We start from the raw sequence: 12,851 nt of genomic DNA on the forward strand, positions 1-12,851 counted from the left end.
TTTGGTTAGGTATTGTCCCTCTCCTTCTGACACTGTCATTATTATGTATTTCAGCACCTCTTTGTAAATCCTGAGTCAAATATACATTGGTTTTTGTTTTCCAAAGGTTTCTTACATTAACATATTAATGGTGTAGCAGCATTCTTCATTTTTGAAATACAGAATTTCTAATTTTGATTGGGAAAGCAGGAATGTTTCTATTATATTAAGATACCTGATTTGGATTATCTGAGTAGCTCTTTTTGGTGTTTTTCTTTCGTCATTGATTACTTATGGAATTCAAACAGAATCTGCCAATCACATCCATCAAGCTGGTCTTGAATAGCCATGAAACACTGAAAATTTACTGATTGAGTGGATATCCATAAAACTGAAATGCAGAGACACCGTGTGCTCTTTGGTTGTTCTTTTATCCCTTTATTTTATCCCTTTATCCATGCTTCATGCTGCTGACATTTACAGATGGCTTCACACATTTCTCTTGTTTTCTCTTATAAATAAAAAAACAGAGATGCTCTGATTTGGAGCCTGTGCCATGTGCTTCTTATACCTGAAATTATTGTAAACTATTCAGAGCCATTRCTGTCATTTATTGAATGTATAGAATGGTACTCTGGAATTGGTGCATATGTAAAAAAAAACAAAAAAAAAAACCTTTTTTTTCTCTTGGTGCAGGTGGAAGAGGGCTGGTGGGAAGGAATACTTAATGGAAAAACTGGAATGTTCCCTTCCAACTTCATAAAGGAACTGTCTGATTGTGATGAGGTTGGAATAGCACAGGAAGAGCAAATAAAGTCAAGTAAGGCAAAAATTACTATTGTTGTTCTGTTTGTCTGTGTCTTTATGGTGGATAGGATGGACAGCACATTCTTATCTCTTGCTTGGAAGTGCTTTTGAATGCCATGATTTTAATTGAATGCCATGTTCTTAATTGAATGCCATGTTCTTAATTGAATGCCATGTTCTTAATTGATGCTGAAAAGGGTCAGATGAAGATGATTTGATGAGTTGCAACATTGTCAGCACTCTCTGAGCTTCAACAGACCAAGAGAGAAGGCAATGATCATTATTGCATTTGTATTTCCAAATTAATTACAAGGGATTTTTTGTCTTTAGGCGTGCAAAGTAACCAARCATCTGCAAAGTTTATTTAAAGTGGAGGGATGAAAGTGCCGTGCTTTCTGTGGATTTAAGGATTTCTAATTCTTGCTGTGGGACATGGGGCACTTTTTCCCTCCAGGTGCTGAGCATTCTCTGTCACCTCCGACCCCCAAAGGGAAAAATCCACAACTGGACATGGACTTTGTTCTCTCATTGACAGGGGGCCAGTCCTGYTGCAGGTGAAAAGCATGGTTGGTAATTAAATTTGCAATAGTTTAAACATGGTATGGGTTTATTTATAACTTCCTATTTTTATAATTTCCCTTGGAGAATAACCTGAACCATAACTGTGCTGTCATATGAAATGGAAAGTTGTTGCTCTTCATGATKTTGTGTTCTTCAAGCAGATACTGTTTTTTGTTTTCTAATTCAGTGATCAAATCTGAATCTTKAGAGAAAAGAAAGAAGTCGATTGTGTTTGCATTTTTCAGGCTAATTCCACAATCCTTGCCAAGGTTTTCCTGTTTTTAACAGTGCAGRTGTTCATTGCTGTGTAGTGTTCTGAGATCTCTGAACGTGCAGAAGTCAAAAGATTACCAAGATCTGTCAAGATCTGATTTCAGCTAAAATTTAGCAGTGCCTTTCTATCTGACTCTGTCACTAAGAGGTAGAAAATTATAATACTTTCTKCTTTTTCCTTATTTTTCCACTTAAGGCAAATTTGTCATTCTTGTTCCATACCACAGAAATAAAATCCTGAAAATTTTAAAGAACCCTAATTTTTAAAAAAATTTAAAAAAAAAAAAAAAATTAAAAAAACCCTAATTTTTGCAATGATGAAAATCTGTATTTTTTGTGATGCAGTACCTTTTCATGTGTGAATGGGTGCTGGTGACCCAGTGTCATATCTATCTTTAGAGCTGCTAAAGATAGTTACATGTAATATTCCAAATATTTTTAACTTCAAAATTTTAATGTGATAGGGAGGGGAAWAGGRCCTTAAGTGAAGGTGCACATTTCAYTGAGATTGCAAACTGCTTTCTATAACCTGTAAATGCTATCATGAATTATATTCATGATAAACACAGTGAACCTTGGTGTAATTAATTGTGTAGAGATAATTTCAGCTCTGGAGTCTGTAGTGTTTGGTACTAAATAAATGAAAAAGGTAGGTGATGCTGTTTGGGATGGAATACTCCATTTTTTTTTCTGTATGAATGAATGAATATTCCTTCCCCGGGTATTTTGGTAATATTATTTTATCAGAAGCTTCCTAAAAATGGCTTCTAACAAAAACACACAATAGAGTGTGCAAAAGCAGCCACAAAGCATCAGCTCTTGATGCCCATTTTGGCACATGCTTTGTTTAATTTGGGTTTTTGTGCTGGTTCTGAGTGGCAGAACCCAAACCTGTCACACTTGTATGTAGAATTTAGCATTAATACAAAGATTGGTTTTGTCCCTTTAAAGAAATGGAAGGTAACTGTAATTGGGAGATGGGTTTTCTTCTTTCTTGTGTTTAATTTAATTCTTTGGAGGTGCTTTGTGGCTGTCTGTGTGTTATTAGGAGCCATTAGGWACAATAAAAAACAGAGGAACACTGAACCTCCAGAGAGAGAGAGACAGTGATTCAAGGAATGTTGAAATTGTTACAGGGATTTTAATGCTTTTTTACTTTTTTCTTCAAGCAAAACAATCAATTTAAGATATGCATTCCTTTTGGAGAATTATGGGGCATATGTATCAATTCAGTTTTTTATGTATATGATTTTTGTTATTGATATAGTTATTGCTCTCTAATATGTGCTGCTTCATCAGTCTCTATTCATGCATTTGAAAATCTCCACAATGAGATTGCAAAAATTTCAACAAGTTGATACAACTGACTRGGAATGATAATCTCATTCCATGTTTAATCTAAAAACATAGTCAAATAAAAAAAAGAACAAGTCAGCCCTGGAAGATTTGGGCAGTAAATGCTCAAGGTAACATCTCATGTGTATTCATGCTCCTTCCTCCATGGATGACAAGATGTGACAGCACCTTAAATCTTTTTGTTTCTCTGCAAACTTTGAATACMTCTGTATCACAGGACTTTGCAAGGTGGAAACCTTGAATACAAATTGTAGATGATGAATTTGTGAGTGTGAGGGGTTGTACCACCCAAGGYTCTGGACAGCATTGAGATTTGGGGTTTATCTGCAATCTTCAGCAGCAGCCTTGAATTCTTCAGCCCCACTTGTAAAATGGAATGGATAAAGTAAAATTTGACAGATTTACTGTGAGACCTGGGAAAATAGCATGGGATATGTGGAGCAGGCTGATGAGTATTTTGAAGTTAGGAATTAAATTTAATGCCTTTGTTAAATTTAGTTAAAWTTGATTTTTAAATCACATTTTGCTTACCATCTATAAAGAGCATTTTGAAGGGCAAATGTAATTTTGTTGAACTCAAAGTGAAAGAAATACAGAAGAGAAAAATTACATAACTTGGGTTTTTAGGAATAAAGTTAATAAAAAAAAATATTTCTCTGCCCTTCTATTACAATCTACACCAGCCCCAGTGTGGAGAAAGTCGTTGTCTGATTTTATTGGTTTTGTTGTGTCCRTGTAAATTTTATGGCAGATCAGAGTAAATGAAGAAAAATTACCGTGGTTTCTTTTCATGCTCTGCCATGGTCTAATCTCAGAAGTTTGTTCAGAACAAAAATTTCCTTTTTTTGAAAATGCCTGGGGCTGGTTTTGGAAGTGCCAAGTACTTGTAAATCCTGACAGTGGGATTTAGGAAAGGCTCTTTATTTAYTAGGAAAGGGTTGGGACCTCCCCTCTGATGGGGAGTGCTCAGCAGACTGGAAAAAAAGATTGTTTCAAGATCAAAATATTTCAGGGGTTGTTAGTTGGATTTTAAAGTATTTGTCCCAGCTGTAAGGTGTCTGCCAAATTTCAAAGGCAGAAATKATCAGGTACTCTTAGAGTAAACAGCAGTTCCTTGTTCTTTAAAGCATCTCTTAAATAAAAATATTGCTTTTCTCTGGCCAGCTGTTACAGCATTATCATTTTATTACCATATTAGATACGTGGATTATAAGATTATTTTCTATATTTCTCAGAGATACAGTAATCATTTTAAGACTCTTTTCAATACCACTTCTGTTGAGAAGCAAAAAGTTTCCATGTAATCAAAAAAATTCCATTGGAAATAATCCCAATTGAACATTGAGGAGGTTATTTCAGAAAGCATTTAGTGAGTTTGACAGCATTGAAATGTGGCCTTTTTTTCATTTTGCTGTCTGTGGTGTGTTTTCTCAAGGTTCAGCTGTTTTGACTGTTTTTAGACCCTGTTAGTGATGGCTCTGAAAGGTCCTGGYTGCTGCAATTAAAACTGATGACAGAATCATCATCCAGGCAGAAAACCTTCTCTATTTTCAGTTCTTAAAACTTTGGGGTTCTATTGCTGTCTCTCTTCCTCTCCACAGTGTCATGAATCTTAGCTTGCCTTTCTTTGTTTGATGTTTAATAGCAGTCTTTTCATGGTATTATGTAAAACCTAAGTTTACAGATGTGGCTTTAGTTCCTCATTACATAAAAATAAGGCAATGAAAAGCTTTTGTTATTAAATAAATTGCAAAAACAAAGAATCTGCTTTGTATAATATATAAGTATAGTTTCCTATTGTCTGGAAGTCCAACAGAATGATATACAAAAGAAAATAACCTCATATATTTTTGATATCAAAATGGATGTGATTCTGTKTTGGGACAATTCACATATCCTGTCTATAAATTTTTTTATTTTTTGCTATAAAATTTTACCAAAGACATCAATTTTTGTGATGGTACACCTAGGGATGATTGGGAACAAGCTGGCATTAGTTTATTCTTGAGTTTGTCTGGGTTTTTAAACCTGACACACAAAACACCTCATCTGCCCATGCCTTTCCCTTCACTTGAATTTCATATCCTAAATACCAGAGCATGTGCTGTCTTACTAGCAATGAAAAAAATAAAGGGTTTTGTCATTAAAAAAAATTTATTTTAAATATCTGAGATGGGAGTTGGGATTTGGTTTTATTTGTTTTGCTGTATTCTGTTTTAATTTTAGAATTTTCCTTTTGTWAATGTCCATACCAAATCACACCTGATTAAGCTTTTCACCGTAAAAACCAAGTTATTCAGGTTTTTAGTATTCTATCCTTTCCACTAAGCACTATTTAAGACAAGTTCCCATGTCCAAAATAAATCTAAATCATCTTGGAAAGATGCAATATCCTGGTACATTAAAGAGATGTGGATATTTCAGTTTGGATGTTCAGCTGTGCTTGTTCAAGTGCAGTGCATCAGGAATGTTGAGCCACTGTCAGTACATCAYTGAAATAATAATATTTTTTCAGGATTTCCCTGTGCAAGGTTGCATAAAACACAAATAATTTTATTTGCAARTGTCACAACTTGATGGACAACAGACCAAACCTAGGAAAAATGCATTCTGTTGGACATTGTAAATAACAGCTTTAGCAAAATCATGAGATTCTATTATCTGACATTCATGCAGTAAGAATATTTTAACTTCATGTACAATTTGYTAATATTCTCATCATTTTGCTAATGAGGCTTTGAAATGTCAGTGCCTGAAAATACAGATTAAAACCTCTTCCTTTCCCTTCTTTTTACCATCATTCGATCTCTTTATCCCCACCCTGCCCCTTTGTCTTCTTTTTTTTTTTTTTTGTCTCTCCTTCTCTTGGCTGCTGTCAGGAAAATCTGCCTTTGAAGGGACAATTCTGTACAGAGTGGCACCGGCAAAGATTGACAGCTACAGACGTTATAACAGTGAGTGTGCTCCAAAAACCACCAAGAAATGGCTTCAGTGCTCTGAACCTGTTTGGTTTGTGTCCAATTTGATAATAATTGTGCCACTGCTGCTCACTCTCCTGTGTGCAAAGCTGAACTGCTCAGGGCAGTGAAAATCACMCACCTTCTGTGCATGTGAGTGTTCTGTGTCTGTACAATGTGTGGAATTGTGAGTTACACTCAGTGTTTGGGTGTAAACACCAAAATTTCAGCAGTGGATTGAAGTTAAACCATTCAATCCCAGCGTTTCTGCCACCCTAAACCAGCGCCTGTTGATGATCACCACAAATCTTCCAATTAAAAATGTGTCTGCTCTAAAAATAAARTTCCCATTGTGATTGTTGAGCTCATGAAATGTGCTTTGCTTTTCTTAAAGGATATTGTGGGGTTTTGTTTGTTCGAAATTTTCTTTTTTTGGTGATTTTAAAAGATTTATTTTTGATTGCATGCTCTTCATTTGGCTTCTGTCTTTGACAGTTATTACTCACAGCATTTTGGCTGATACAGTTTTCTGCCAAAGAGAGTAAAAGATAYAGAGCTATTTGCATTTCATATTCAGGTTTTTGGCTTCTGCTTTTTAAAAGAAGGGCACATCCTGCTTTTCATGTTCTTTTACTGCCCTGTCAATACAGAAAAAGAGAGGATGCTTACATCAGATGCAAGACAGAGGAAGCAAGGAAGACAGAAATCTGTCCTTCCACCTGTTTCCTGATGGAGAAATCCAGCAAAAAGAGTCCCATTTGGTGTGACTAAGTGCAAATTCAGTCCTGTCTTCCAGTGAGCAGGATGTTGTGCTTGCTTTGGCATCTGCTTTTGCTCCAGAGAGAAGCAGAATCTTTCTCTTGAGAAGATCCAATCTGTGCTTCCCTTCTTCCTCCTCTCTGGATGGGAGTGGTTGCTCTTYTCCCTCTGAGGATTTCTGTTCTGTGCATGTTGACAGCAAAGGATGAAGCAGTTGAAGTGGCATTATCCTATTCTGATATTTGCCCTTACACCTTTTTTTTTTTTCCTTTAACAAATCCGATCCTTTTTTGAACAAAAATCCTTGTGAACGTGTGCAGCAGTATTTCCTCACAGAAAATTATCTCCCTGTYTACCAGGATTAATTTTGCAGCTTTTCTCAAGCTCCAACCATGTGGCTGGTGGTCTTCAAATTTTTTGTGCTGCTTCTCACCTTAAAGTCTCCATGACTGCTTACAAATCACTCAAATTTCCTGCTTCTTGCAGAGTTTCACTGCTTCTTGCAGTGTCCTCTAATCCACCCATCTGATCAGCATAATWTGGATATATTCAGTTTATTTCCAGTGTGCTTGACTTTGGATTTTAAGATCAAGCTTCAAATCAGATGCAATGTCTGCCTTTGGAGCCTTTAATTTCCCAATCTTACCTTTCAAAGCTTTCTGCTCTCCATGCCCAGCCTGGTTTTCATTAAAAGTCAAATCACCTCTTCTTAAGTCATTTAAGGTGAGCATAACTGAAATGAGGAAGAATTCCTTTAAAGACCCTTTCCAGCCTTTCCTAGAGCTCTGCATTTAGTTCTTCTTGTTAATCATGCTCGTGCCATGTCACAGAAAAGAAATTGCTTCAAACTGATTTTGGAGTGCAGGATTGGAAAGTTTGATAACAGCTGTGAGAAGACAGCTCAGTGCAGTTTTGTCTCATTGTTCCAGGCAAACGCCCATCTGAGCTTGGTTTTTAAAGCTGATTAAAGATTAAAGGTGGTTTGATATCACCTCCCTTGGCATTTGGTTGAGAGTGGAAGGTTTTTTCATGCTGCAGAGGTGTGTTACTGTCTCCATAAAGCAGTATCTCAGAAGGTGGAATATCCTACACTTAGGGCCTGTTTGTTCYTTCTGGGTTGGAACTGGGACAAAACACAAAATCAGCTCATCTGGGGAAGATTTAAACARTCAARAGTTTGCCCTTTGTTGCTCTTCCTRAACTCACMCACAAAAAGGAGGGTTCCTCATTCCTCCTGCTCCATCTACTGACAGCTCACTTCCTACAAGTTTACTCCTGGTGAGTAAAGTTTACTCCTGGTGTTCTTCCTGAACAAACTGACTGATGACAGAGCCCCTCCTTCCATTCCACAGCTCATCTCTGCTCCATATTTTTAGGCAAATATCCATGAGCTGATGTCTCCAGTGAAAACCATTTGGAGACATTCCACTGAATTATTTTTTGGAAGTGTCCATTTAAAACAGCTCCCAGCTGCTCTAATTTCAGCGTGCTGATTTCTCTGTAAGTCAAGCTTAAGTCAGTTCCTAACTTTAGATTATTTATGCCCAGGGGGTGCTGGGATTCACCTGAACCACGTTGCATGAAGTGTTGCTTCACTTTGCAGTCAAGCTTAGAGCTTTTCCTTTACAAACACATGCTCAGAGCTAAAACTTTTTATTTTKAAAGCCATTTCCCRACTGCTGTGTTTAAAAGAARTTTTCTTACTTAATCAAGGCTTGTRRTARCTTTTGAATTAGTGCTGCTTCCAAAGATACCTTCCACTGAACTCCACAAGATTTTGTCCTGCAGAAAAAACTCCCAGCCTTGCCTTTTTCTGCTGCCATGGCTTTTTTGGTCATTAGGCTCTGCTCAGCCTTAATTCCAGCTCCTTTGGCATTCTGCTCATCAACCTGCTGCCAGAAAATCTCTGCTGCTGCATTTGCTGGGTGAAGAGAGACACACAGCAATGAAAAATGACTGACTTGGCATTTTTGTTGATCACAGCCCTCTTTTCTCTCAYCCTGCAATTTCTTGCACCTCCACGAGCAATGCTTCTTGGATTTCTAGGTTTTTTTTAATTTTTACTGATTGAGCTTCTCTTTCTTGCTTCATTTTCTTTTTCTTCCAAGATGCAATAACTGAGGAACAGTGCAGATAAAATGCTTGATATKACAAATATTTGCCTCTCTTTCCTTATATGTGGATCCACAATGCTGTCAGTAATAGCTATTAGATAAAATGGAAGAAGATCAGGATCGTTGAAACAGAAATATTCGTGAGTAACCTCAATTGTGTTTTGTGTTTTCTATTGCTCCACCACCTTTTTTACCCTTTTTTTTTTTTTTTTTGTCCCCCTCCTCTTAATTCTTGAAGAATTATGGCTGGTGAGAGTTCTGAGAAATCAATATTGTTGATGTATTTATGATGTTGTAAACCCCATTTAGGAGTGTCCGAATGTGACCAAAGTTAAATGAGAAACCCAAATGTGGATTTAAAAKCTCTGAAGAGAGAACAGCTACAATTTTGTATTTCACCTCAGCTTCTTACAACTTGCTTGCAAAAAAGAGTTTGTATTGAATATACAATATATTGAATGTACAATATATATTGAATATACAGCTGCTATAGCTGCTACAATGAAAAATAACACCTGAGAAAGAAAAATTATAGAATTGGGGGAGGGAAATGATTAAATCTGATTAAAAATAATCATCCTGTTTGCTGGAGAACAAATGCTGACCAGGGATTGGTGGTTGTGTGGAAGAATTCTGTTGACTGGGGTAAAATGGTAAAAAATGTGAAACCCTGCTGTTGTTTGGGATTGCTGCTGCCATGGGGTTTTCCATGAGTTTCCAAAAAGCCTGGTTTTGGTGAGTGGCAGGTAAAGAACTCTGTTGGCTGTGTTTGCTCTCCTCTCCTTTCACATTTAATAATAACATTTAATAATAACATTTAATAATAACATTTAATAATAACATTTAATAATAACATTTAATAAGGTGTGCCTGTACTTTGTGAGGGTGGTGAATAAAGCAGTCCCAAAGAGGACAATGGTGGGGTTGTAGAGCTCCTGAGCCAACAATTGCTGCATTTTGCCCTTGGAGCCCTCAGGGAGTTTTTGGGATGAGGGGCAGCCCCTGAGTTGTGCTGATGGCTCTGTGCTGGAATTTGTGCTGCATTTTTTGCTGCATTTTTGCTGCATTTTTTGCTGCATTGCCCCAATGCATGCGGCTCCCTTTCCTCTGCATGACCATCTGTGCAGCACAGAAATCTTGGGGCATTTCTCATGTGCAAAGGAAAACGAACACGTTGAAAGCAAATGACAAAACATTTAATTTACACTTATTTAGTTACATTTATTTTTGAGAATAACAAATAATTACTGATGTTGAATTAGTCTGCCTCAGCCATTTGTACATGTGTAATCACTCTTGGTAAAGAAGCATAAGTATGTTTTCTGAAAGCATGAATTTATTAATCTTTAAGAATAATCAACATGTCTTTCTTCTACAGTAGTATTTAAAATGCATTTTTATTTTCTGGTTTTGATTTTTTTATGATGCTGGAATGTTGTCAGGGATGGCTTTGACAAAGTACAGGATTTTGGTAGAAAGCAAGCTCAAGATTAATACCTTATAGGATGTGGGTGTTTGTTGTGTGTTCACCAGAAGTGAGGAACAGGAAAAAGGACAATTCCTGTCTCGTTCATCACAGTCACAATGTGTGACTTCACCCCTTTGTCACTCACTTTGGTCAYGGGGTGTTCCTGCTCTCATTCTCTAAACACAAGGAAAAGACAYATTTCCCCTTCCATTAAAGCCTTCCTTCCCTTCCATTAAAGCAAAAAACCTCAATGAGCTCCATTTACAAATGTCCTTGTTCTATTAAACAGGGTTGGCAGTGTTTCTCTCTGGTTTTCTCCAAATCAGGAGAACTTTTATTATCTCAGGTGTTCCTCTGACTTTGCATTTCTGAAGAGCTCAGAGTGCCAGAGCACCATGGTTTACAGTGAATGGGCCATAAATTGTCAGCAGAGAAAACAATGCAGAATAAAGAACCAAAATTGCATTTCCAAATAACAGCTGAAAATAGAAAACTCTGTAAACKTCGAATGTATTCCCTTTTCTCCCCTGCCATTTTAAGCTGTTYAGAAACAATTTGTTTCCTGCTTTGAATGGAGTTAATTTTATCGTGGCTGTTTATTTTTGTTTTAACAGCTTTAGTTACACAGCCCTTTCTCATCCCTCATATCTTTCTGATTTAGAATCCTGGTTTGATGCCAGCACAGCTCTGAGAGGCCGTTGCTGAGCTCAGTCTAATGTTGTGGTCTCTTTTTAATCCCTGCTCAAGCTCATCTGTTTTGGTAACATTTTAGAATGTTGCTCTCCAAAGACCTGTAAGTGCTGTAGCAGGAGTGTGGTGTGTTTGAAATGTCTGGAGAAAACAGAAAAAATCTCTCTTATGTACCCATAGAGGAAAAAAATGTGTGAAGTGTGAAATTCCTCCAGACAGTTTGGAGAAAATTTATTCTTCATGAATACTAAATGAGCTTGCATTTGTAAGGAGCCTGAATCAACAAAGAATCAAAACTCARTGTTTTTAAAAAGCTGGGAACTGTCAGCCCCTGGGAATTTGAACTTTTTGCTGGTGATGGTGCCCTTGTTCAGACTTCAAGGAAATTACTAGAAAAATGCACCCAGTGTTTAGATTTGACTCTACCTTGTGGTGCTATAGATGATTCAGCAACAATTAATTTAGGTAAGAGAATGGTGTCTTTGCTTATAGAGCCAGAAATTGGAAGTGACACTCCCAAAAGACTTATGTCCTGAGAAATATTAAATTTAATTAATTATAGAGCCAGAAATTGGAAGTGACACTCCCAAAAGACTTATATCCTGAGAAATATTAAAGTTCTGAAAAACTTTCCTGCTATTAAGACCAATGTGATAGTTCATGTTAGTGAACACCTTACTGATGTTATGTTCTTAGACAGAGAGCTGACAGATTCTAGAGAAGCTGCTGTTAAAAATAAGAAAAATAGCAAAAAATAGTGAGTAATCTGGGTAAGAGAATGGTGTCTTTGCTTATAGAGCCAGAAATTGGAAGTGACACTCCTCAAAGAATTATGTCCTGAGAAATATTAAAATTCTGAAAAACTTTCCTGCCATCAAGATTAATGTGATAGTTCACGTTAGTGAACACCTTACTGATGTTCTGTTCTTAGAGAAGTTGCTGTTAAAAAAAAAGAAAAACAGCAAAAAATAGTGAGTAATCTAGGTAAGAGAATGGTGTCTTTGCTTACAGAGCCAGAAATTGGAAGTGACACTCCCAAAAGACTTATGTCCTGAGAAATATTAAAGTTCTGAAAAACTTTCCTGCTATTACGACCAATGGGATAGTTCACATTAGTGAACACCTTACTGATGTTCTGTTCTTAGAGAAGTTGCTGTTAAAAAAAAAAAGAAAAATAGCAAAAAATAGTGAGAGGCCTRACTAGTGTAGCTTTTATCCCATAGTGGCTTTATTTAATAGCTAAGCTTAGAGGAAAAGCAAGATGTTTTAGTGTTTGCTGAGCTGCTCGAGTCCCTCCCTGTGGTGGGTGGGTGTGCTGGGCACCAGAGGGGACTGGGAACACTGAAATCATCACCAGTTTTTAATATTCAGTTAGAAACCCGGCTTCCCTCTTCATGAGCAAAATTTCAGACTTAAAAATTCCTAATCTGACAATCTGTGACACTCAGATCTCAGCTGAATCTGCATTTGTCTTTTGGAGAAGCTGTCCATCCAGCTGTGTTCTGTCCCTAAGCTGTTTGCAGTAGTGGCAAAACAAAACAAAAAAAAATCAAAAAAAACCAAAAAAAACCCCCAAGAAAACAAACAAAAAAAAAAGAGTGTGACTGGCAGAGGAACATTTTTCTGTTTTTCAGAGGAAAGGTTACCTGAGCCAGGTTGCAACAAGAGAATTGCTGACATTTATATGCTAATAGTTATATATATAAGTTATATATATATATATATATATATATATGTATCAGGGAACAGCCCAATGAAGAAATAAAAGAGGAGAGAATTTATCAGGCAAGGCTGGGCATAGTGTTGCAAATCCTGCTCCCAAGTTCTTTATCTTTATCTTTATCTTTATCTTTATCTTTATCTTTATCTTTATCTTTATCTTTATCT

At 36.7% G+C, this 12,851-nt stretch overlaps 1 protein-coding gene across 1 annotated transcript in view; it reads left to right on the forward strand.

The window, feature by feature from the left end:
- LOC130586061 (SH3 domain-containing kinase-binding protein 1-like) overlaps nucleotides 1–12,851 on the forward strand; it is a gene marked incomplete at its 5' end in the record, with an annotated part of 93,635 nt that overhangs the window by 18,094 nt on the left and 62,690 nt on the right. The window contains one exon of the mRNA XM_057386771.1: nucleotides 676–799. Coding sequence (XP_057242754.1) covers nucleotides 676–799 — 124 coding nt within the window. The remainder of the gene's footprint in view (nucleotides 1–675; nucleotides 800–12,851) is intronic.

This window comes from Malurus melanocephalus, unplaced genomic scaffold (assembly GCF_030028575.1).
Source record: "Malurus melanocephalus ecotype Western Australia unplaced genomic scaffold, MMel_1.1 scaffold_1049, whole genome shotgun sequence".
NCBI classification, from domain to species: Eukaryota; Metazoa; Chordata; class Aves; order Passeriformes; family Maluridae; genus Malurus; species Malurus melanocephalus.